Source organism: Delphinapterus leucas, chromosome 9 (genome assembly GCF_059928025.1).
Source record: "Delphinapterus leucas isolate spDelLeu-1000000601 "Yukka" chromosome 9, BTC_Dleu_Yukka2, whole genome shotgun sequence".
Lineage (NCBI taxonomy): Eukaryota > Metazoa > Chordata > Mammalia > Artiodactyla > Monodontidae > Delphinapterus > Delphinapterus leucas.
In genome coordinates, this window is record NC_143137.1 from 45,568,703 (window position 1) to 45,591,017 (window position 22,315).

General features: G+C 43.6%; 1 protein-coding gene across 2 annotated transcripts in view; it reads right to left on the minus strand.

The window, feature by feature from the left end:
• Positions 1-22,315, minus strand: part of MINDY4 (MINDY lysine 48 deubiquitinase 4) — a 125,006-nt gene that overhangs the window by 95,336 nt on the left and 7,355 nt on the right. For both annotated transcript variants that reach the window (XM_022583984.2, XM_089917546.1), the window contains exons 2-5: positions 21,386-21,505; positions 17,993-18,228; positions 13,480-13,726; positions 7,516-7,949 (exon numbers count right to left, since the gene is read on the minus strand). In XM_022583984.2, the coding sequence (XP_022439692.2) occupies positions 7,516-7,949; positions 13,480-13,726; positions 17,993-18,228; positions 21,386-21,505 (1,037 nt within the window). The remainder of the gene's footprint in view (positions 1-7,515; positions 7,950-13,479; positions 13,727-17,992; positions 18,229-21,385; positions 21,506-22,315) is intronic.

A 22,315-nucleotide genomic window follows, 5' to 3' on the forward strand; every position in this document is an offset into this window, starting at 1 on the left:
GACCGGGTTCCGGGGCTTGTAAGTAAAGAATCACTGCTCCGATGCTCTTAGGCCTGCGCCTGAGCTTTCTAGAGGGCCTAGTCTGGGCCAGGTGTGTAGGTGATAGCAAGATACGCAAAGGTATAGAGGAAGCAGAGTGAGGCAAGGGTTACAGGACCACCCAGGTCAGGGCCAGAGGCCCAGCGGATCTGACTGATTATGAGAGGACTCCAACAAGGGCAGCCCTGACCAGCCAGTGACAAGGGACAAATGGCCCCAAAGTGCCACAACAATGAGAAGGTGACATTTTCTAAGCATCTTCTAAGATCAAAGGACACAAGAAAGAAACAAAAATCACAGCAGAAAACAGTTCCTTCAGCAACTGAGTCTGATCTAAGGAGTTAGTGTCAGAAGGGCCTGACTGCACATATACTCTTGTTCCCTGACATCTCAGCAGGTCACGTCCTCCACCTGCCCCCTCTCCCAGGACACATGCTCACTCCCCCGCCCCCAGGTGTGACTTCCATGGCCATCCCTAAACCTGATGTTGCAAGGCCCAGCAAAGGCTCCCAGTAGCCACCTTTCCTCCAGCTTCATTAGGGCTGAGGGATGGAGCATGTGCCATGCACGCAAGCCAGCTCTGCTGTCATCTCACTGTCAATCGTCATGTTTTAAAAGAATTACATATGCACACGACTCTCTCACCTGAAGAGTTCACAGGATCTTATACACACTAGGTCTCAGACCTATGTTTACTGTATTGAATGAAAAAAAACAAGTGATGGGCAGACAAGACTGTTGGAGGGGTATTGGGAAGGGCAGGGGGTAGGTAATTTTAGCAAGTGGGATTACTTTGGCCCTGGTTTCAAACCAAGGGTGCCACATACAGTTGGGTAGTATGTGCACTGCACAAAGCTGCCTAACTTGAGGGGATGAGAGACTGCTGAAATCCAACCCATATTCCATTTGTCAAACTGTGAGCCCTTAAGCCTGCATCTACCCAGAATCTTGAGAGGTTCCTTTAATTCTCTGTGCCTCAGTTTCCTCATCTAAAATGGAATAATAATTGCTGGGGTGGGAGGATGCTTGTTCTCAACTCCCAGTGTCTCCTGGGAGTTTGGAAGGAGTTCTACTGGTCTACCCTGTAGACCTTTACTCTCTTTCTTTTTATTCACTCCATCCTGAGGGAGGATGTGTGACCTGATTGGTTAATTTGGAAAAGAAAGGAAAGAGGGGCATTAGGCTCAGCTGCACCCTTTCTCCTCTGGGAGTGAACTGCTCTTCTAGGGGCTGGCCCCTCCCACCACATGGTCCTGGGCCTGAGATGAGGTGGAGAAGCCTGTCCAGCTCTGGGCCCACCAGGCCGCATGATTTGCTGTGTCTCCTACCTTCCCTTTATCAATCACAGAGATGATATGTATTTTACCCCAATCCAGTTGATATCCTTTGTTTTCCTTGGCAATTTGTTCAGAACTCAGGAGGAGGAGAATACTATTTAATGAGAACCTCCCCCGCCCTCAGAAGAAAACCAATAATACCCACCTGAATGGATTATCGTAAAGAGCAAACGAGATAATACACACGTGTGCTTAGCATGGTGCTCAGCATAGAGGGAATAAGTAGTGGGTAAACAACAAAGCTCCCAAAACATTTACTGATATAAAGATCAACGCTATTATCACATGTTAAGCACTCCTCGTCATACTTCCCCTGGTCCTGAGGGAGGGGTCTGTGGCAGCACATTTACCTGCTACCTTCCTCCTCCTCTAAGACAAAGTCCATACCATCTTTCAGGGGCCTAAGGCCACAGTGGTTATAAAGGGCAGAGGTGGTTTGCCAGTCCAGGTCATCAGACTCCAGAGCCCATTTCAGGTTATGATAGGTGCTGTGATAACAATAAAATAGGCTAGAGGTGAGTGGGTGGAGGTGAAGTTAGTCAGAGAAAACCACCATGAGTATAAAACACCTGATTGACAAGAAATAGACACTCATGAGATGGTCTGAGAGCAAGGCCTTTACAGCAAAGGGACAAACCAGTTATCCCTCTTGTAGAAATAAGTTAGACACGTTGGGTGAACAGGCAAAAGGGCCTACATAAAGAATAAAGATCTGTAAATAGCTATGTCAATCCTGAAAGAAAGGCGAAGTAGGGAACTGACCCTACCAAGATACCAGGTTATAACTACCAAAGCCATAGTAATAAAAGCTATGGTCATGACCAATGAAACACAAGAGAGAGCTAGTATATTTTGTGCATGGCTGCAACCTTAAAATATTGTTAGATGGTCATGATTCTTTTAAAATATATATATTAAATATTTGTTTAAGGCTTCCCTGGTGGCGCAGTGGTTGAGAGTCCGCCTGCCAATGCAGGGGACACGGGTTCGTGCCCCGGTCCGGGAAGATCCCACATGCCGCGGAGCGGCTGGGCCCGTGAGCCATGGCCGCTGAGCCTGCGCGTCCAGAGCCTGTGCTCCGCAACGGAAGAGGCCACAACAGTGAGAGGCCTGCATACTGAAAAACAAACAAACAGCAGCAACAACAACAACAACAAACAAACAAAAAAAAATATATATATATATATATATTTGTTTAATGTAAAGCCAGTCCCACCATTTCTAGTTTAAAAACTAATAAGTAGATAAGGCTGTTCTCTAGAGTGTCTCTGTGGATACCCTAAAAGGCACCAGGATGGATTATGATTTCTGATGATTTCCTGTATAAGGTCTCTGCAATTTTGCAGCAATCGTAGTTAGAAAAAGGAATGGGGAAGAAGTTCTGAATATACAGCACTGTTATTGCACTAGCTGGACAATCTATACAGGAAATTAGAAAAGAATCAAGGCATGGGGTAAAGAACAAATTGTAGAGTAGGTGGTGCTAGGAAAACTGTCTTACTATATGGAGAAAAATAAAAGTGAGTCTTTCAACCTAACAAATACAAAAGATTAAATACCTAAATGTGAAAGCTAAAATTACAAAATTAATAGAAAAAATACAGGAGAATACCATGGAAACCTAAAGGAAAGAAAGGACTTAAATAAAGAAAAATGCAAAAATGTAAATCGTATGTCAAACAAGAGATTGATTAATTATGCCAAAATTAAGAATTTCTGTCCAACAAAGGAAAAGATATTTTACAAAGTCTAAAACTAACAAAAGATTAATATCTACCAAAAGAAAATTAAATCCTCTTTGGAGGAAGGTAATGTTAACCAGAGCCTCTACAATTATTCACATGCAATGTCTGGAATTGAATCAAAATTATCAGAAATGCAAAGAAACAGGACGAAATTATCAAAACCCAAAAGAAAAAAGACAATATCAATAGACCTATAGGTGATCCAGATATGGAAGTTACCAGACAGCAACTTTAAAATGACTATGAATAATGTGCTCAAGAAAATAAAAGATGAAGAATCTCACAAAACACTGATACCTACTTTTTACAAAGAAACAGAAATTATAAAACTGAAAAATAACTGAAAGTAATATATTATTATATATATTTAATAGCATGGCAAAAGAGAAAAAACATGAACCAGAAGATAGAGCAAGAGAAAATATCTAGATTAAAGTACAGAGAGAGAAAAAGATGGAAAACATAGAATATTTTTTTAAACCCTATAGAACAGTGAAAATATGTAGTAATATATGTATAACTGGAGTACCAGGAGAGAAAAGAAAGGATGGGATAAAAGCAATATTTGAAAAGACAATAGACAATAATTTTCAAAACTGATGAAAGGTATCAACCCCAAACTGAGGAAGCTCTACATACGCTAACGGAAACGTCAAAGAAAACCACCTCTAGGCACATCATAGTAACACTGTTGAAAATTAAAGAATGAGAAGGAGCAAAAAAAAAAATTAAAAAGCAGTCAGAGGTTAAAAAAAAGACACATTACCTTCAAAAGAGTAGTAATAAAAAAGGTCAACTTATTCATCAATAGAGATAATGAAAGACTAAGGTAAGATAATGGAATTAAATACTTAAAGTGCTGAAAAGAAAATAAGCCACCAATCTAGAATTCTATACCCACTGAAAATATCCTTCAAAAATAAAGGCAAAATAAAGACATTACCAAACAAAAACTGAAAAAAAAAATTTTATTGTAATATACCTGCTAAAGAAATACTAAAGAAAGTTCTTCAAGCAAAAGGAAAATGTAAATGCAATAATTATTCCAACTAAAACAAAAAATTATCAGACTGGATTTTTTAAAATCCACATATATGCTGGTTATAAGAGATAAGCTTTAAATATATACTAGACCATAAAGAAATCTCAACAAATATCAAAGGATTGAAATCATACAGAATATATTATGACTAAAGTGGAAATAAGCTAGACATCAAAAACAAACAGATAACCAGAAAAATAGCCCAAATGCTGTGAATTAGTCAATACATGTCTAAAGAGCCCACAGGTCAAAAGAATAAATCACAATGGGAATTAGAAAACATTTAAGCTAAATTATATGATTATATAATTTATTAACTTCTGGGATACAAAGCATTACTTAGAGGGAAATTTGTAGCCTTAAAAGATATTACAAAAGAAGAAAGCTGAGGTGGGTAGAAGGTGGGAGAAATGGGTAAACTGGTTTTGTTTTGTTTTGCTTTATTTTATTTTAATTTAAATAAATTATAATAATTATTTTTTAAAAGGGTGAAGGATCCTGGTAAACCGCACAGACTTTTGGTTGGCACCTTTAAACGTAAAGCTACAGAATGGATGAAAATAAAAAGATGGAAAAAAAGATATACCATGAAAACACTAATCAAAGGAAAGCTGAAGTAGCTATACCTAAATAGACATTAAGGCAATAAGCATTATTAGAGATGAAGCGAGATCTCATAATGATAGAAAAGTCTATCCGACAGGAAGCTATAAGAATTCTATGTGTATATGCATCAAATAACATAGTCACAAAATGTATAAGCAAAGTAGGCCCAGCTTATCTATGGTCACGAAGGGAGTTAATACACTGTATCCGTTCAGCTTGCCTTGCACTACCAGTGCCTAAGTGCCTGGCACATATTAGGCTCACAGTAAATGACTTAAAAAGCCAGTATTACAAACCAGGATGCCTAATACTTCTTATACCCACCCCTGCAGAAATTCTCCAAGCAAATTACTAGTGTTTAAAACATACACATCACACACAAACAAAAACGCAATTACCTAACTAGTACAGGATGGTGCTTACAGGCATGATGGGCTTTGGACTCAGAAACACCTAGGTTCATATCCCAGCTCCTTCACTTCCTGGCTAGGCAACCTTGGGAGTGATAACCTCTATGAGTCTGTATTCCCTCATCTGTAAATTAAGGAATAATAATACCTCCTTGCAGGTTTTTTCAAGTATGAAATAGAATAATATATGAAAAGTGCCTAGTATCGTTATCAGGCACTAAGTAAACTCTCAATTAATGGTAGTACTCAATATTAATAATTATAGGTAAGAAATATTGAAAATAATCCTGAAATAGCAGTCACGAAGCCCCCTAAAAATTAGAATCAGAAATGCCCAAAGGGCTTCCCTGGTGGCGCAGTGGTTGAGAGTCCACCTGCCGATGCAGCGGACACGGGTTCGTGCCCCGGTCCGGGAAGATCCCACATGCCGCAAAGCGGCTAGGCCCATGAGCCATGGCTGCTGAGCCTGCGCGTCCGGAGCCAGTGCTCTTCAACGGGAGAGGCCACAACAGTGAGAGGCCCACGTACCGCAAAAAAAAAAAAAAAAGAAATGCCCAAAGAAGAAGAGGAGGAAGAATAAGAGGAAGAGGAAAGAGAAGAACAAGAAGAAGGAGGAGGAGGCGGCTGAGAATCAATAATTTAAGACAAAATAGAAATAAATAATAAAGTAAAATAGAAAATAATAGCAAATTAAACTCAAAGAAAGCAGAATGAAAGAAAGAATACAAGTAAGAGTGGGAATCAATTAATTAGAAAACAAACCTACAAAGCCAAAAGTTAGCTCTTTGAAAAAGGCATGTAATTCACAGAACACAAATTACCAGTATCGGGAATGGAAACAGAGACATCCCTGCAGATCTTACAGACTTGAAAGGGACAATAAGAGGATATTCATAATTCACAAGGACACATGTACCCCAATGTTCATTGCAGCACTATTTACAATAGCCAGGACATGGAAACAACCTAAATGTCCAAAGACAGATGAATGGATAAAGAAGATGTGGTACATATAAACAATGGAATATTACTCAGCCATAAAAAGGAATGAAATTGGCTCATTTGTAGAGATGTGGATGGACCTAGAGTCTGTCATACAGACTGGAGTAAGTCAGAAAGAGAAAAACAAATATCGAATATTAACACATATATGTGGCATCTAGAAAAATGGTACAGATGAACCTATTTGCAGGGCAGGAATAGAGACGTAGACATGGAGAACGGACATTTGGACACAGGGTGGGAAGGAGAGGGTGGGACGAATTGGGAGATTAGGGTTGACATATATACACTACCATGCGTAAAATAGATAGCTAGTGGGAACCTGCTATATAGCACAGGGAGCTCAGCTCGGTGCTCTGTGACAACATGGATGGGTGGGTTGCGGGGGGGGAGCGTAAGGGAGGTCCAAGAGGGAGGGGAGATAGGTATACGTATAGCTGATTCACTTCATTGTATAGCAGAAACTAACACAACATTGTAAAGCAATTTTATTCCAATAAAGAAAAATTGTGTATAATTACACAATTTTATATCAGTAAAGTTAAAATATAAAGTAAGTGGTTAAATTCCTTGGAAAAATACAACCTGCCAAAACTGACACAAGAAGAAATAGAAAATTTTAATTAAAAAATGTTTTTTAATTGAATCCACAATTTAAAACCTTTTAACTCAATGCTCAGAAGACTTCTCCAGAAAATTCTCCCAAATATTTAAGGACGAAATAACACCGATCTCACACTAACTCTTCAAGACCATAAAGAAAAAGAGGGACCACTTCTAGCATATCCTGGACACCAAAATCTGACAAGGCTGTTGTTACGAGAAAGGAAATTTGCCAGCCAACCTCCCTCATGAATTTATATACAAAACCCTACACAAAATATTAGTAAGTCAAATCAAACAATATATACAAAGAAAATGCGTCACAGCCAAGGGTGGTTCATTCCAGAAATGTAAGGTTGGTTTAACATTCAAAGGACAATCAGTGTAGGGATCACCAAGGTCTATTGCGAAAGAATAAAAGCGAAGGACTTAGGATAGGGTTAAAAAAATTGCCCCAGAGGAGCCTTGTGGGAACTGATTCACCACCATACCTCTGGCTTCGACGCATCTCTTGTACCATATCAGGCTGACCCTTGAGAAGAAGTAAGAAGGGCCAAAGAAACACCCCCCCACACACAAAGCCTCCTGGTGTGTGCACTCTGGGCTGCTTTCTCCCTGGTGGAGTGACCATCATCACCTCCCCTACTTCACAGCCTCGCTCGGAGAGCCCAAGGAGCCACTCGGGACTGGACGGTTGTCCGAAAACCATCACCTGGGCACAGCACACTCACCTGAGGGCCGGGGGCTGGCTCCCCTGCCGTTTGAAGACTCTTTCCAGCCTCTCCTGGGTCGTCGGGGCATTCCCACTGGACAAGGAGAAGTTCAAGGCGGTCCTGTCGGCCTCTAGGCCACTGTCCGCGGCTGGGCTGTCCTCTGAAAGGTCTCTCCACCGGCCGCTCCCGCTCTGGGGAAGCCCTTTGCCTGGCAGGGGAGGAGGGCTGCTGGGCGAGGCTCTCCACTTTTCCAAGGTCAGCTGGCTGAGCAGGCCCAGGGTGCTCCTGGGGGTGGAGGTGGTGCTGGAAGCCAGGCCCTCCTGCGGGACAGGCGGGGGACAGGCTGGGGTGTGAGCAGACAGCTCGGGCGCTTGTAGGCTCCCCTCCTCGTGGGGTTGGGTCGTGCTGCTCAAGGCCGGGGACTGCCTCAGCGAGCGTTTGCGGAGGGAATCCTGAAAAGAGCAAGGACAAAAGCAGCGGTGAGGATCCCCTTGGAGGGAGGTGAGAAAATATCCCACGTCAAGCATTTACCCATGATCTTCCCTCCCCCAGGAATGTCTTTCCCATCCTCAACTCCTTCTCCTAAAATCCTACCCACCCTTTGAGGAGACACGCAGGGGCTACCACTTCTGTAACGCTTTCACAGAACCCCACCCACATAAATCCCAGGAGCATGCCTTGGTCCCCCCCTCATACCCCTTACAGAGAGCTCCAGGGTCAGACTTGTGTTCTAATTCCCGTGTCACCCCCTGCCAGCCGTGTGCTCTGTGACAAGTCATTGAACTTCTTTGTCCCTCACTTCCCCACCTGCAATATAACCTGTCCACAACCTGCTATCAATAATTCCTAAATCCCAAAACCCCTAAAAAATGACCATTTCTTTTGGAATCCCATGGCAAATTCTTTTTCATTCTTATGAGGTAGGTTGCTTGCATTCTTGGGTTTTTTTGTTGTTTTTTTTTTTTTTTGGTTTTTTGGCCATGTGGCTTGCGGGATCTTAGTTCCCAGACCAGGGATTGAACCTGGGCCCTCGGCAGTGAAAGCACAGAGTCCTAACCATTGGACCGCCAGGGAATTCCATTGCGGTCCCTTTTTAAGTGTGAATACTCATGTTTTGCTGCAGAAATGTTTTACTTATGGGGTGCTACTCCAAACCCTACTGCAGGCGTTCTGTGGTATGTGGTTTATGCATTGTATTTCCTTTCTGAAGTTTAAAAACAAAATCTACATTCCAAAACACATTTGCTCAAAGGTTTTGGATGAGGGACTGGGGACCTACAGTGCCAATCTCCCACAAGACCATGGTGAGGACCAAAGGAGAGACCCAGACCCACGTAAGGCACCATCACAGAGCCAAACCCTGCACAGCAGCCAGCAAATATTACTTACTGCTACGCACCTTTGCCCCCGTCCCCACTTACATATGGCCTTAACCCTTCCTGCCAGTAGACCAGGTGATGGAGGCCATTCTTCCTTCAACTCTGGTGTCCCCAGAGCTCCCAGCCCAGTGACCTATACATAGTAAGCAGTGCTTACTTTTTGAAATGAAGGAATTTCAGAGGGGTCAACAGAAATGTCCTCTCTCACTATCAATCATTAACCAATGAAATGAGAACTCACGTTGTTACCAATCTGAGGAAGAGGAGTAGGGGTAGGGGACAAAAATACACCTGCTGGCCTCTTCCTGGGTTTAAAATTCTGGACCTCTCAGCATTTCCAGAAATAATCCTGGGCCAAATGGTAAAGCCTGTGCCAGAAAAAGAACAGCTAATTCTGCCATATTCCCGCCCGGTGGAAATTACTAGGCACTATAAACCTCCTCCGAAAGCCACCCAGGGCATCCCTTGCCACAGAACAAGGAAAACATTAGTCAACATTCCCAAGGAGACCCAAACTTCCGGCCAAGGGCAGGGAACCCAGCCTCTTACTCACTCTTCAAAAGTGCAGAGCTGATCCATATGCCATACCTAATGATGCACTACCTAGCAACCTTGCTCTTTTCTCTTGAGCAACCAATAAGTATGGCCAAGGTACTCAAAGGCCCACAGAACACCTGAGGAAATTCTACCTCTGTGTCCTTCACGGGATTCAGATACTCCAGGGGAAAAGAACACCTCCGAGAACAATCACTTCTCCTTTGGGGAGAAGTTTGCAGCAATCTCTCAGCAGTAAAGCAGGTAGGTACAAGCCATCTTCCTTACACCTCAGTTATGAAGGGGTCTGAACCGCACAGACCTGATGATTAGAAAGTCATGATAGGACAGGACCCTAGTGTTCATCTGGTCCACCAGTTCCCAAAGTGCAGTCCACCGACCTTACAGGTCTAACCCCAAACCCTTTCAGGGAGCTCAAAATTATTTTCATAATAATAATACAACATGATTTGCCTTTTTCACTGTGTCCACATTTGTACTGATGGTGCAAAGCACTGGTGGGAAAAACTGTTAGCTGGCCCTTAGCACGAATCAAGGCAGCAGCACCAAACTTTACCAGCACTCAAGGTATTAACACCGCTTGCAATAAAAGTAAATAAGTGAAACGCTAATTTCACTTAAGAATGTCCATGCTGAAGCATAACGAATATTAACTGTGTTCAATCTTGACCCTATGTTACACATCTCTTTAACAGTCTGTGTGACAAAATGGGAGGTATATATAAACATTCTGCGGGATGCAGAGGGTGAGGCCGTCACCAGGAGAAGCACTTATGCAGCCATCTGAGTTGTGAGCTAAACTTGCTAGTTTTTTCATGGAACAACTGACAGATGAGTTATGGTTATTCAGTATTTGAATACTGAGTACTGAGTATCTGGCAGGCATTTTCTTGAAAATAAATTGAGCCTGTCCCATCAAGGAACAAAAATGATACACTGTTGCCAGTGATAAAATACAAGTCATCAGGTAAAAATTAGAATCTGGGGAAACCTGTGTTTGCCATTGTGAACTGGAGGGCTTCTCAAAAACTTCCTGATAAGTTGAGTAGTGATATCAACAAATGCAATTTTTTATGTGTTTTTTTTTTTGTATATTGAAATGTGTCAACGTTCAGAAGATCCATATAACTTAGTAAACCAATAATTTCCACATGACCCAATGCGTCATGTTACTAAACCATGCCGTGGTAAAAGAGTCATTCAAAGTTCAAGACAAACCAGTGGAAACTGATATGGAGAAAAAGTTCATTGGGATGGTTTCAGGTTCCACATTAAGAAACAACTTGTCTAAACCCTCAGAACAGGAGAAAATATTTGCAAACGAATCAACGGACAAAGGATTAATCTCCAAAATATATAAACAGCTCAAGCAGCTCAATATTAAAATAACAAACAACCCAATCCAAAAATGGGCAGAAGACCTAAATAGACACTTCTCCAAAGAAGACATACAGATGGCCAAGAAGCACATGAAAAGCTGCTCAACCTCACTAATTATTAGAGAAATGCAAATCAAAACTACAATGAGGTATCACCTCACACCAGTTAGCATGGGCATCATCAGAAAATCTACAAACAACAAATGCTGGAGAGGGTGTGGAGAAAAGGGAACCAACCCTCTTGCACTGTTGGTGGGAATGTAAATTGATACAGTCGCTATGGAAGAAGAGTATGTTTTAAGGAACCATATGGCTCCTTAAAAAACTAAAAATAGAATTACCATATGACCCAGCAATCCCACTACTGGGCATATACCTAGAGAAAACCAAAATTCAAAAAGACACATGCACCCCAATGTTCATTGCAGCTCTATTTACAATAGCCACACATGGAAGCAACCTAAGTGTCCATCGACAGATCAATGGATAAAGATGTGGCACATATATACAATGGAATATTACTCAGCCATAAAAAGGAATGAAACTGGGTCATTTGTAGAGAGGTAGATGAACCTAGAGACTGTCATACAGAGTGAAGTAAGTCAGAAAGCGAAAAACAAATATCGTATATTAACGCATATATGTGGAACCTAGAAAAATGGTACAGATGAACCGGTTTGCAGGGCAGAAATAGAGACACAGATGTAGAGAACAAACGTATGGACACCAAGGGAGGAAAGTAGCGGGGGGGTAGGGGTGGGATGTATTGGGAGATTGGGATTGACATATATACACTAATATGTATAAAATAGATAACTAATAAGAACCTGCTGTATAAAAAAATTTTAAAAAAAAGAAAAAGAAAACCAGATATCTCAAGTTAAGGAATTTAGTACTTTTCTATATATGAGAAGATGCAAAAGTCAGGGCTCACTGAAATCATTCCTTTGATGCTCACCTCAGCTCTCTGGGGTCAGCACCCTGTGCTTGCACATCCTGAGTCTCCTCAGGGTGCATTATGCGGGGGTTGGTGGTGGCTGCAGTGTCTGATGGTCGGCATCCTATTTCTACCCTGAGTTCCCTCAGGGCTCACCACCAGGCCACTGCAGTGTGATGGCTTGATGGCTCCCGCATCCTTTGTTTACTGAAATGGCAGGCAACATTTTTTTCCATTGATAAGGTGCGTATTCAAGGAATGGTTTAAATGAACTCAGACTCTGCATCTTCCTGTACAAAGAAAAGTGCTAACTTCATTAACCTGAGATGTCTGTTTTTCTCTCTTTTTTCCTTTCTTTCTTTTTTTTTGGTCACGCCACACGGCATGTGGGATCTTAGTTCCCCAACCACGGATCGAACCCACACCCCCTGCAGTGGAAGCCTGGACTCTTGACCACTGGACCACGAGGGAAGTCCCTGTTTTTCTTTAATTAACAGTAATCTTTTGATGTTCCTACTAGCTGGTTTCTTGCAAAAACTCCTGTATATCCTGGCTCCTCCCTTACCTCTTCAGAGCAGTCCCTCAGCATTATCTGAGAGGCTGTCTTCCAGGCTTAAGTCCTCAACAAGTCCATCAAATAAAACGTAATTCTTAACTTTTAGGTTGTGCATGTTTTTAATCAACAGAACAATGACAGATAACTATACTTGATCTAGACCCAAAGCAGGTTGTTTTTGAGGGAACAGCCAGCCTTGTGAACTGGATAAAAAAAAAAAAAAAAAAAAACACAACTTGTCTAGGTTTGGTGTAATATTAAAAAATACCCCTAGTTTTCTGAAAAGACTATTAAAACATTTTTCCCTTTCCCAACTGCATGACCATCACTGAGCCATGAAATTCCAGATCTCGGAGAGATCTTAGACACCTGGTCTAACAAACGAGACCATGACCAAGAGGAACAAAGACCTTGTCCGAAAGTCTCACAGGACGTAGGCTGAGGCAGGGAGAAGGCCCACTGCTTGCTGCCGATTCCAGATGAATTGGGAGAGCAGTGCTGGCGTCTGCAGCCACACCCACACGTGAGGGTGGAGGTGACCAGCCTGGACACAGATGGTTGGCTTAGGCTCCCTGATTTGACCGATACTCTACTTTGAGTTCGGCATTTGACCTTCCTTTGTTTTTCTGTTTCTCTTCTGTTTTACAAACCCCTTTTACATTCATTCTCTCCTTTGGTTTAGTCTCCCACCTGATGGGACCCTACCACGGCCCCTCCTTAAGGGAGGCTATAAAACATGGGTGTTAAGTTTTTAGAATTTTTTTAAAACAAAACTATAAGGATTGGGATTTCTTTTTCCCTTTTCACTATCATGTGTTAAAAAATTTTTAAAAAATATGTCCTCTAGACTGGGATGGGTCCCACCACGCCTGAATGGCAAAGATAAAGCTGGGTAGATGTGTTCTCGCTCTGCAGAAGAATCCACCCGGCAACCACCTGGTTGACCAGATAGTTAAACCGAAGGCAGGGGAGGGGATGAGGCCTACCCATGGCCCCAGAGCGCTGACAGTAGAGCCAGGGAGGAAAAAGAGGCCAATGTTCTTGCCATCTACCACGCAGATCCTCCCTTCTTGAGCTGTCTCGTGGGGTACCCCCAGATAAACCCAGGCAGCCCCTTAAGCCCTGCCCAGTCCTCACTTTCCACGCTCACAATAATAGTAAGAGCACCAAGCCCACCTGTGGGGAGCTGGCGATGGGCCCGGCCATCATGCCTCGGACAATCAGGCCAGACTTCGGCCTGATCTTCTCTCCCATCCTCTTCGTGTCCAAAGAAGGCTCTGAAGACTGAAGCTTGTCCATCTTCTCCCAAGCAGGAGCCACAGGAGGGCTTTCACCTGGGACAGTCTGCAAGGGCTTACTTTTGTGGGAGGCCCTTTTGGATGATGCAAAATTACCAAGTACATCCCCATTAAGATGGTCGTGTCTGCGAAAAAGGGATATTTCCATTAAAACAGCTTCCCCAAAAGGAATCCCTAGCAATGATGATAAATTCCACATTCCACAGGTACCCAGAGCAAGCCCATTCACAAATCATTTTTTTTGTTGCGGTACACAGGCCTCTCACTGCTGCAGCCTCTCCCGTTGCAGAGCACAGGCTCCAGACGCGCAGGCTCAGCGGCCATGGCTCACGGGCCCAGCCGCTCCGCGGCATGTGGGATCTTCCCGGATCGGGACACGAACCCGTGTCCCCTGCATCGGCAGGCGGACTCTCAACCACTGCGCCACCAGGGAAGCCCCCATTCACAAATCTGTGATGATTTCTAACCAGACTGTGCTTTATCAATAAAGGCAAGGAAAAGAAAATACTTCTGTATCAGGGCAAGTCTGGCCGACAAAATGAGACCTGAGACAAGAAACCAAATCAGAGTCGATGACTGATGATAGGATCCCTTGAATCCTCAGTATGAAGAGCATCCTTGTTTCTCCCAGACCCCAGTGATTAAGGAAAACTGTAGCCCTTCAATACAACAGTTCCCCCCTCCCGTTATGGTATATATAGGGTTCGGTACTATCCACGGTTCCAGGCATCCACTGGGGATCTTGGAATGTATCCCCCATGGATAAGGGGGGACGATGGTATAGTCATAAGAGGGGTGGAGCCCAGTTACTGCACACCACTGAGGATGGTGGATAGAGACCTTTGGAAAATCTGGCGTTCCCAGTTAAGGTTTAGTAAAGTTAGGCATGCCAACAGCTTCTTTTCTTGGGTTGCTTGGCATTGAAGAAAGAGGGGGTGTGTGTGTGTTTGTGTGTTTGTGTGTGTGTGTGTAAGAGAGGGAGAGAGAACAAAAGAGGGTAAGAGACTGAGAGCAAAAGCAAAGAGTGAGGAAGAACAAGAATGAGAAAGAGGGCTTCCCTGGTGGCGCAGTGGTTGAGAGTCCGCCTGCCGATGCAGGGGACATGGGTTCGTGCCCCGGTCCAGGAAGATCCCACATGCCGCGGAGTGGCTGGGCCCGTAAGCCATGGCTGCGGAGCCATGGCCACGGAGCCTACGCGTCCGGAGGCTGCACGTCCGGAGCCTGTGCTCCACAACAGGAGAGGCCACGACAGTGAGAGGCCCGCGTACCGCAAAAAAAAAAAAAAAGAATGAGAAAGAGACAGAGCAAGAGACCCAGGTAAAGAGGAGTCCCACCTGTGGTCACTGAGAGCCCAGCACCCCTCCGACACAGGCTGGGCTATGCTCTACTATCAGACTCTGGCATAAAGAGGCGTCGACATCAACTCTGTGCCAAGCTGCTTACCAAGCACTGGGTCATGCATGACAGAAGTGGTCATGTGCGCTATGATTGGGACGTGCCAAGCAGAGGAAGGATCTGGAACCAACCCTGGGGAAATCTAGAAAGGCTTCCAGAGAAGGCAGAACCTGAGTCTGAAAGAATGAGCAGGCAGGAGGTAACCAGAAGGCCCCAGGCACTAGCACAGAGTCCTGTAAAAGCAGGACATGCTCAGGTGAGCTGGGGGCGGGGGGGGGGGGGGAGGGTGGTGGGACACCTGCTGATGTGGAAAAGGCTTTGCAAGTTCTCCTAAGAAGTTTGGACTTTATCCTAAAAGTTACAGGGAGCATCTGAAGGCCTTTCAGCAGGGAAGAGCATGGCCAGACTTGTTTTGTGGAAATCTCACTCTATCTTAGGTCAAGGGTGGATTTGAGAAGATGACCAGGGGCCTGGAGATGAGAGAAAGAGACCCTGGGAGATAGCCAGGGAAAGAGGTGAGAGTGTGAATGGAGGCCGCTGTTGAGAGACAGAGAAAGGGGGGAAAGAGTCTAGCATCGTTAAGGACACAAAGGGATGCAAAAATGATAGACAAGGAGGAGTCAAGGATAACACCCAAGTTTGTAGCTTGGGTAACTGGGTCGAACTCTGAAGCTTCAACCTCTGCATTGCTGGCTTTTTATCGGTTCAAAAGTATCTCATTTCCCAGCCAGGCAGTAAGTGTATTTGAAGGAGGAATCATCTTTTTCATACCACCCTCATTTCCTTTCACATCTTAAGCCTTGAGTTAATTTTTTGGTGGTCCCCATCTTTTAGCAGCTTGACACCCAGACCTTAAGCTTTGGCTACCCTCAGGAAAGGAAATGTTTTTCAACAGAGCTGGAAGAAAACACCCTTTCCCAGGAAGTTAGACTCACTACTGGTGATGACATGCAGTGTGTTAAGGTTGTAACTTAACATAACTGCTCTCCAGTGCTGATCGTTTTGTAATGTATAAAATATCGAATCACTATGCTGTGTAACAGGAATTAACATAGTGCCGTAGGTCACTTATACTTCAAAAACAAACAAACAAACAAAATAGAAAAAGAGCTCAGACTTGTGGTTATAAGAAGCAGGGGGTAGGTGGAGGGGGAATTGGATGAAGGTGGTCAAAGGTGTAAACTTCCACTTATAAGATAAATAAGCACCAGGGATGTAATGTACCACGTGATCAATATAATGAACATTGCTGTATGTTATATATGAGAGCTGCTAAGAGAGTAAATCCTGGGGCTTCCCTGGTGGCGCAGTGGTTGAGGGTCCGCCTGCCGATGCAGGGGACACGGGTTTGTGCCCCGGTCCGTGAAGATCCCAGATGCCGCGGAGCGGCTGGGCCCGTGAGCCGTGGCCGCTGAGCCTGCGCGTCCAGAGCCTGTGCTCCGCAACAGGAGAGGCCACAGCAGTGAGAGGCCCGCGTACCACAAAAAAAAAAAAAAAAAAAAAAAGGGAAAGGAAATCCTAAGGGTTCTCATCACAAGGGAAAATATTTTCTTCTTTTTCTTTTCTTTTGTTTCTATATGAGATGATAGATGTTCACTAAACTTACTGTCGTTATCATTTCATGGCATATATAAATCAAATCATTCTGTTCTACAACTTAAACTTATACAGTGCTGTATGTCAATTCTATACCAATAGAACTGGAAGAAAAAAAATAACTGTTTTCCAAATAATAGAGGTACAATCAAGAATGCCAGTTCATTTTCTTCCCGAGTTCCAAAAGGCCTTATTTTTTTTCTCCATCACTCCAGTGTTTAGTGGCCTTTTAGAATTCTCTACTCCTGTTTTTAAGAAAATGCAAACAAAGGAAGCCCCCGAACCTCATGAATCATGGAATTTAAATTAAACATTTTGAATCATAAGTATCCTCCATCACAAAGTGGTCCATTCCCATGGCGTCCAGAGGAAAAGAACAGTGCTCCATGACAGGGATTCTGAAAATGCAGAGGATGGGAGGCTGAGTGATGGCCTCCTGAAGATGTTCACAACCTAGTCCCTGGAACCCGTGAATATGTTACTTTACATGGCAAAAGAAAGGGACTTTGCAGACATGATTACGTTAAGAATCTTGAGATGGGTACATCATCCTAGATTGACTGTGTGGGCCCAGTGCAGCCACGGGGGTCCTTATTAGAGGGAGACAGGATGATGAGTCAGTAGTAGGAGATGTGACACAGAAGCAGGGGTTGTAGTGATGTGATTTGAAGATGGAGGAAGCAGCCACAAGCCCAGGAATACAGGCAGCCTCTAGAACTTGAAGAATGAAAGGAAACAGATTCTCCCCTCAAAGCCTCTGGAAAGAACCAGTCCCACTGACACCTTGCCATTAGCCCAGTGAGACCAATTTTGGACTTCTGACCTCAGAACTGTAAAATAAATAAATTGGTGTTGCTTTAGGACACCATGATGGTTAAATTTTGTATGTCAGCTTGGCTAGGCTATGGTGCCCAGTTGTTTGGTCAAACACTAGTCTAGATGTTGCCGTGAAGATATCTTTTATATTGTGATTAATTAACATATTGTGATTAATATCTAAAATCAGTTGACTTTAAGTAAAGGACATCACCCTAGATAATACAGGTGGGCCTCATTCAATCAGTTGAAGATCTTAAGAGCAAAAACAAAGGTTTCCCAAAGAAGTAATTCTGCCTCAAGACTGTAACACAGAAATCCTGCCTGAGCTTCCAACATGCCAGTCTGCTCTACAGATCTCAGACTCGCCAGCCCTACAACCACATGCACCAATTCCTTAAAATAAATCTCTTTATTTAAATATATATTTATGCACATATATATTTATACATATACACATTTATACCCTATTGGTTCCTTTTGGTTTTGTTTCTCTGGAGAACCCTATTACAGCCACTGAGTTTACAGTAATTTGTTATAGCAGAAATAAGAAACTAATCCACAGTATAAATGAGAAGAGGTACCTGGCTTTGCTTGTTTCTGACAATGATGTTCTCCAACTCGCATCTTCACTTGCAAGGTCATATATATTTACCAGCGCGGTCTCTGAGCATCTCAATGGTAATTTGTTACTTTTCTTTGGTATTGAGAGTGCAGGGATTGGTGTTTCTTGAGTAAAATCGTTACCAGTATTTCCAAAGTGATCCAGAAAATATCTGGTGATGAGTTCAAGGTTTGTTTTTAGAGGATTTCCCTTTGCCTATCATCAGAAGAAAAAAAATCATTAATTTTATGTACAGCTTTGGGGAAAGGTGGAAAAGACAGCCATCCCAATTCTTGGACATAGTTTATCAACTTCTTACTCATCCATACATTCTCTCAGCAAACATTCACTGACTGCTTATTATATGTCAGGTACTGTGTTAGGTAGCAACACAGATGAAGACAAAAATCAATCAGTACCTTAAAAGAACTAGCATCCAATGCATGAGTCAGGAGATTCAATGAACAATTGTAACAAAATGTGATATGAACAGAGGAATACCCGAGCAAATTTCCTCTTGTTTTTTTCTCCTGGGAATAACTTTATAAAATATACATCCTTTTATTAAAAAAAAAAATTAAGTCTTTATGATCGCTAACCCTACAACTTTATAAACATTTGGGACCTGAATGATTTCTTAGTTTATGTACTCTACATTTAACACTGGGCATAAGGAATTACAGAGACAACGCGGCAGAAAGCTCAAGAGCATAGAGAGGCAGTCAGGATTGACTCAGTTTACACCCCAATCTTTAAAAAAGATAAAATGAAACTTCTTTTTTTAATAAATTTATTTATTTATTTATTTTTGGCTGCGTTGGGTCTTCATTGCTGCGCGCGGGCTTTCTCTAGTCGCGGTGAGCAGGGGCTACTCTTTGTTGTGGTGCGTGGGCTTCTCATTGCTGTGGCTTTTCTTGTTGCAGAGCACGGGCTCTAGGCACACGGGCTCAGTAGTTGTGGATCGCAGGCTCTAGAGCACAGACTCAGTAGTTGTGGTGCACGGGCTTACTTGCTCTGCAGCACGTGGAATCTTCCCGGACCAGGGCTCGAACCCGTGTCCCCTGCATTAGCAGGCGGATTCTTAACCACTATGTCACCAGGGAAGTCCAAAATGAAACTCTTTAGTAGTAGGTTTTGGAAATAAGTGGTATCAGTATTTCCCTACCCTGACAGCACTAAATATTATCTTTGGAGGTTTTTTTAAAAGACAGATTCTCAGGCCCCGCTGAGTCTTACTAAGCCAGAATCACCAAGATTAGAGCCTTAATTTATTTTAGAAAGTCTCCTAAGTAAATTTGTACAGACACAGTTATCCAAGCAGCAATCCACAGGCTGGCCTCAGGGGCTAGACCATGTGTCAGTCCGCAACCCACCTGCCCAGTAACACCCAGGCCCTTTGGAACTGCGGCCAGGCATGGGGCATGTGGTGAGTTTGCAGTCAGAGTGGTAAAGCGCCTGATAAAGAGCCTGGCACAGAGGGAACCCTCAGGTGTATCCAGTCTTTCCCCCTTTCTATTCCCTTGACCTACACAGCAGAACTCTGGGACCAAGACCCACAGGGTTATGATCAAACTCAACAGAATTATCAGGCAGTCAAAATCAGGGGACAGTTTTATTTTTTTTAGAATGGGACCCAAAAAGCTATTTTGCCTAAGTCTAGATGAAACTTACAAGGAAGAGAGTTGCGGGGCGGTGGGGGGGATGTTAAATAATTATTTCAACCTTCTTGTTCTTCTTTCAATACGAGAGATTTAGGGCCCTGAATACCTGAACTGTACTTTGTGGCCTTTCACATCACTTTGCTCGTAATAGATACAGCCTTTGTATGAATCTAGATACCACTTTTCAAAACCTCAATTTTACATAGGCATTTTATCTACTGCACACTTAATAGCAAAAAACAAGTTACTGGAATTAACATTAAATTGGCAGGGCTTTCCCAGAATCACTCTAGCTTTGTGCTGAGTGAACGTCAAAATTATAATGCCACAGACAGATTAATGAGTATATTTTCCTGTAAAATATAAGCTCCAATTCATTGTATAACAGCTAATAACTACTGTATAAATCAAATTATCAGGGCACCTATCAAGATCTAATGAAAATATCTTAAGTATCTTAGATAATAGTTACCTTAGGGAGACTACACCATAGTGAAGAAATAAAAGTAACTTGAATGGCAAAGATGCTTCTGGGAAATTAGGTAAAGATGTATTTATGTAAAAATTCCACTGTGCAGCAATGGTTAATTGAATTTCCTGCCTACCTGTCTCACTCTCTGTGGAAAATCTTTCTAAAATGTACAGTCTACTCTCCTGCCTTAAAAGACAGCCAGAGGCAACAGTCTTCTGTCTACAGGAGACGGAGGGGCCCGAGTGTCACTGCAGGACCCAGAGGATGAAGGTCTTTACCGGGCCTCTGGTAGGACTTCACCTGGCTGCCACTTGTGATAAATGCTGAACGACACGATCACGAAGTTCTTTCCACCTCTGACACTATGCCCTCCCACAAGGCATCTGCTGGAGAGCCCATTCTTGAATCAAATTATAACGTTCTCTCTTCTTACAGAAAGAGCAATTAATTCAGAATGGTAGCTTCATTCCTTCGTTCCTGTATATTCATTCACTCGCTCATTCATTCATAAATACACACTGACTATTTACTAGGTCGTCAGTCCCATGTCAAGTATGGGGATACAATGCATCCTGCAGCGTCCAAGGTAGTGCGGAAGGCAGATCGTAATTAAACCACCACACAAATATTCTATTATAAACATAAGAAGCACAACAAAGGAAAAATAAGGGGTACCCTGAAGGCCTGTAACAGAAAGTGGGGGGGCATCGAGGCTGGGGGATCAGGGAAGCACCCCGAGGTGCCTGTTCCATTTGCTACCTCAACTCCAACGCACCCGGGTTAGCTGAACCCAAACCCTGCATCTGCCTGAATTAAACGTCACAGTGACCTTAAGAAAAAGGTGTTACTCAGAACTGCAGAAGGAAAACCATATGCAGGCAGAGAACGGAAATTTTTAGCATAACTGAATGCTATACTTTTAAGTACAGTCTTACTAAAAATAGCCTCATGGCGGGGAGGAGGGAGCACCGGGAATAACTGTTGCAGGCTCGGGTTCAAAATGCGCCCCAGAGCTGCGCACGCGCGGCGCGGTAGGCCAGTTGGGTGCTGCCGACTCAGGCTGGAAACCCCCCACACACAGTTGGGATTTGTCCGCGCTCAGCCTGGTCTGTTTCTCCCTGACCACATGTACGGCAAGCCTCCGGCCACTGGTCTCGGATGACCTGGCAGGGCTCATGAGTGCTTTTGACATTGCCACATTCCGTTCCAGAACTCCGTACCACACGTTAAAAGCACGTACCTTGTTCTCCTTGCAGAGAACTTCAAGATGCAAAACCTTTCGGAGATGGTTTCTGCTGTTTATGCTGAGATCAGAGCGTGGGCGTTCCTGGTCCATGGTCACACACGTCTTCTTTAAGCCCTGAGGGAAGAACTCTGAATCACTCTTTACCATTTTAAATCAAAACCTTCCAGAGCTCTGACGCAGAGGATAAACAAGACTGTTGACGTTCTTTATGACCATCTTCTCCTGCCTTCCACTCAGGATACTGGGAGGACCAAAAACTGACTTAAGCATTTATTTTGATATAAGCTTTACACTTGATATCATCTTCACAATTATTATTCCGACTCTTACAGCCATCCTGTGGGCTGGGCTCAGGCTGAAGTTCTCAACGCGTTTTATAGAAAAGGAAAGTGAAATCCGGGTAGCAACTGTCTGGCCCGAGGCTGGCTCTGGAGCCCTGGGTTTGGCCTAGATTGGGGGCCACAGGATTTGAAGCATTAAAAATAAACAAAAGGAAAAGCATAAACAAAAGGCCAGTATTCATTTCCTTCTTCTTTCAGATGGGGCACCAGGGTCGATTTGTCCAACATAACACAGTGGATTCACAGAGCGGGAGTTCTGACCATCCCAGGCTGCGAGGCAGTGATGCGAGGACCCAGACTCACAGGAAGCACGTGGTAAGCGTCTGCAGTGCCCCAGCGCAGCCGCTTTCCATCATCCGGCCCTGAACTCCCAGAAGGCCGGCCATGGGAAGCACTAATCCCCCTAAGAGCCTGGCTTCTTCATTTGAAAACGACAGCAGCTGTGGCCTGCCCACCTCCCCAGAACGCAGTGATAACCAAATGGCGGAAGATGAGGAGATGCCTCACACACAGCTCAGCCTGGCATTAAGGGAGCCCCTTGCTTCTGATGGATCCAGACCCCAGTGCTAGCCAGGCCTCAGTG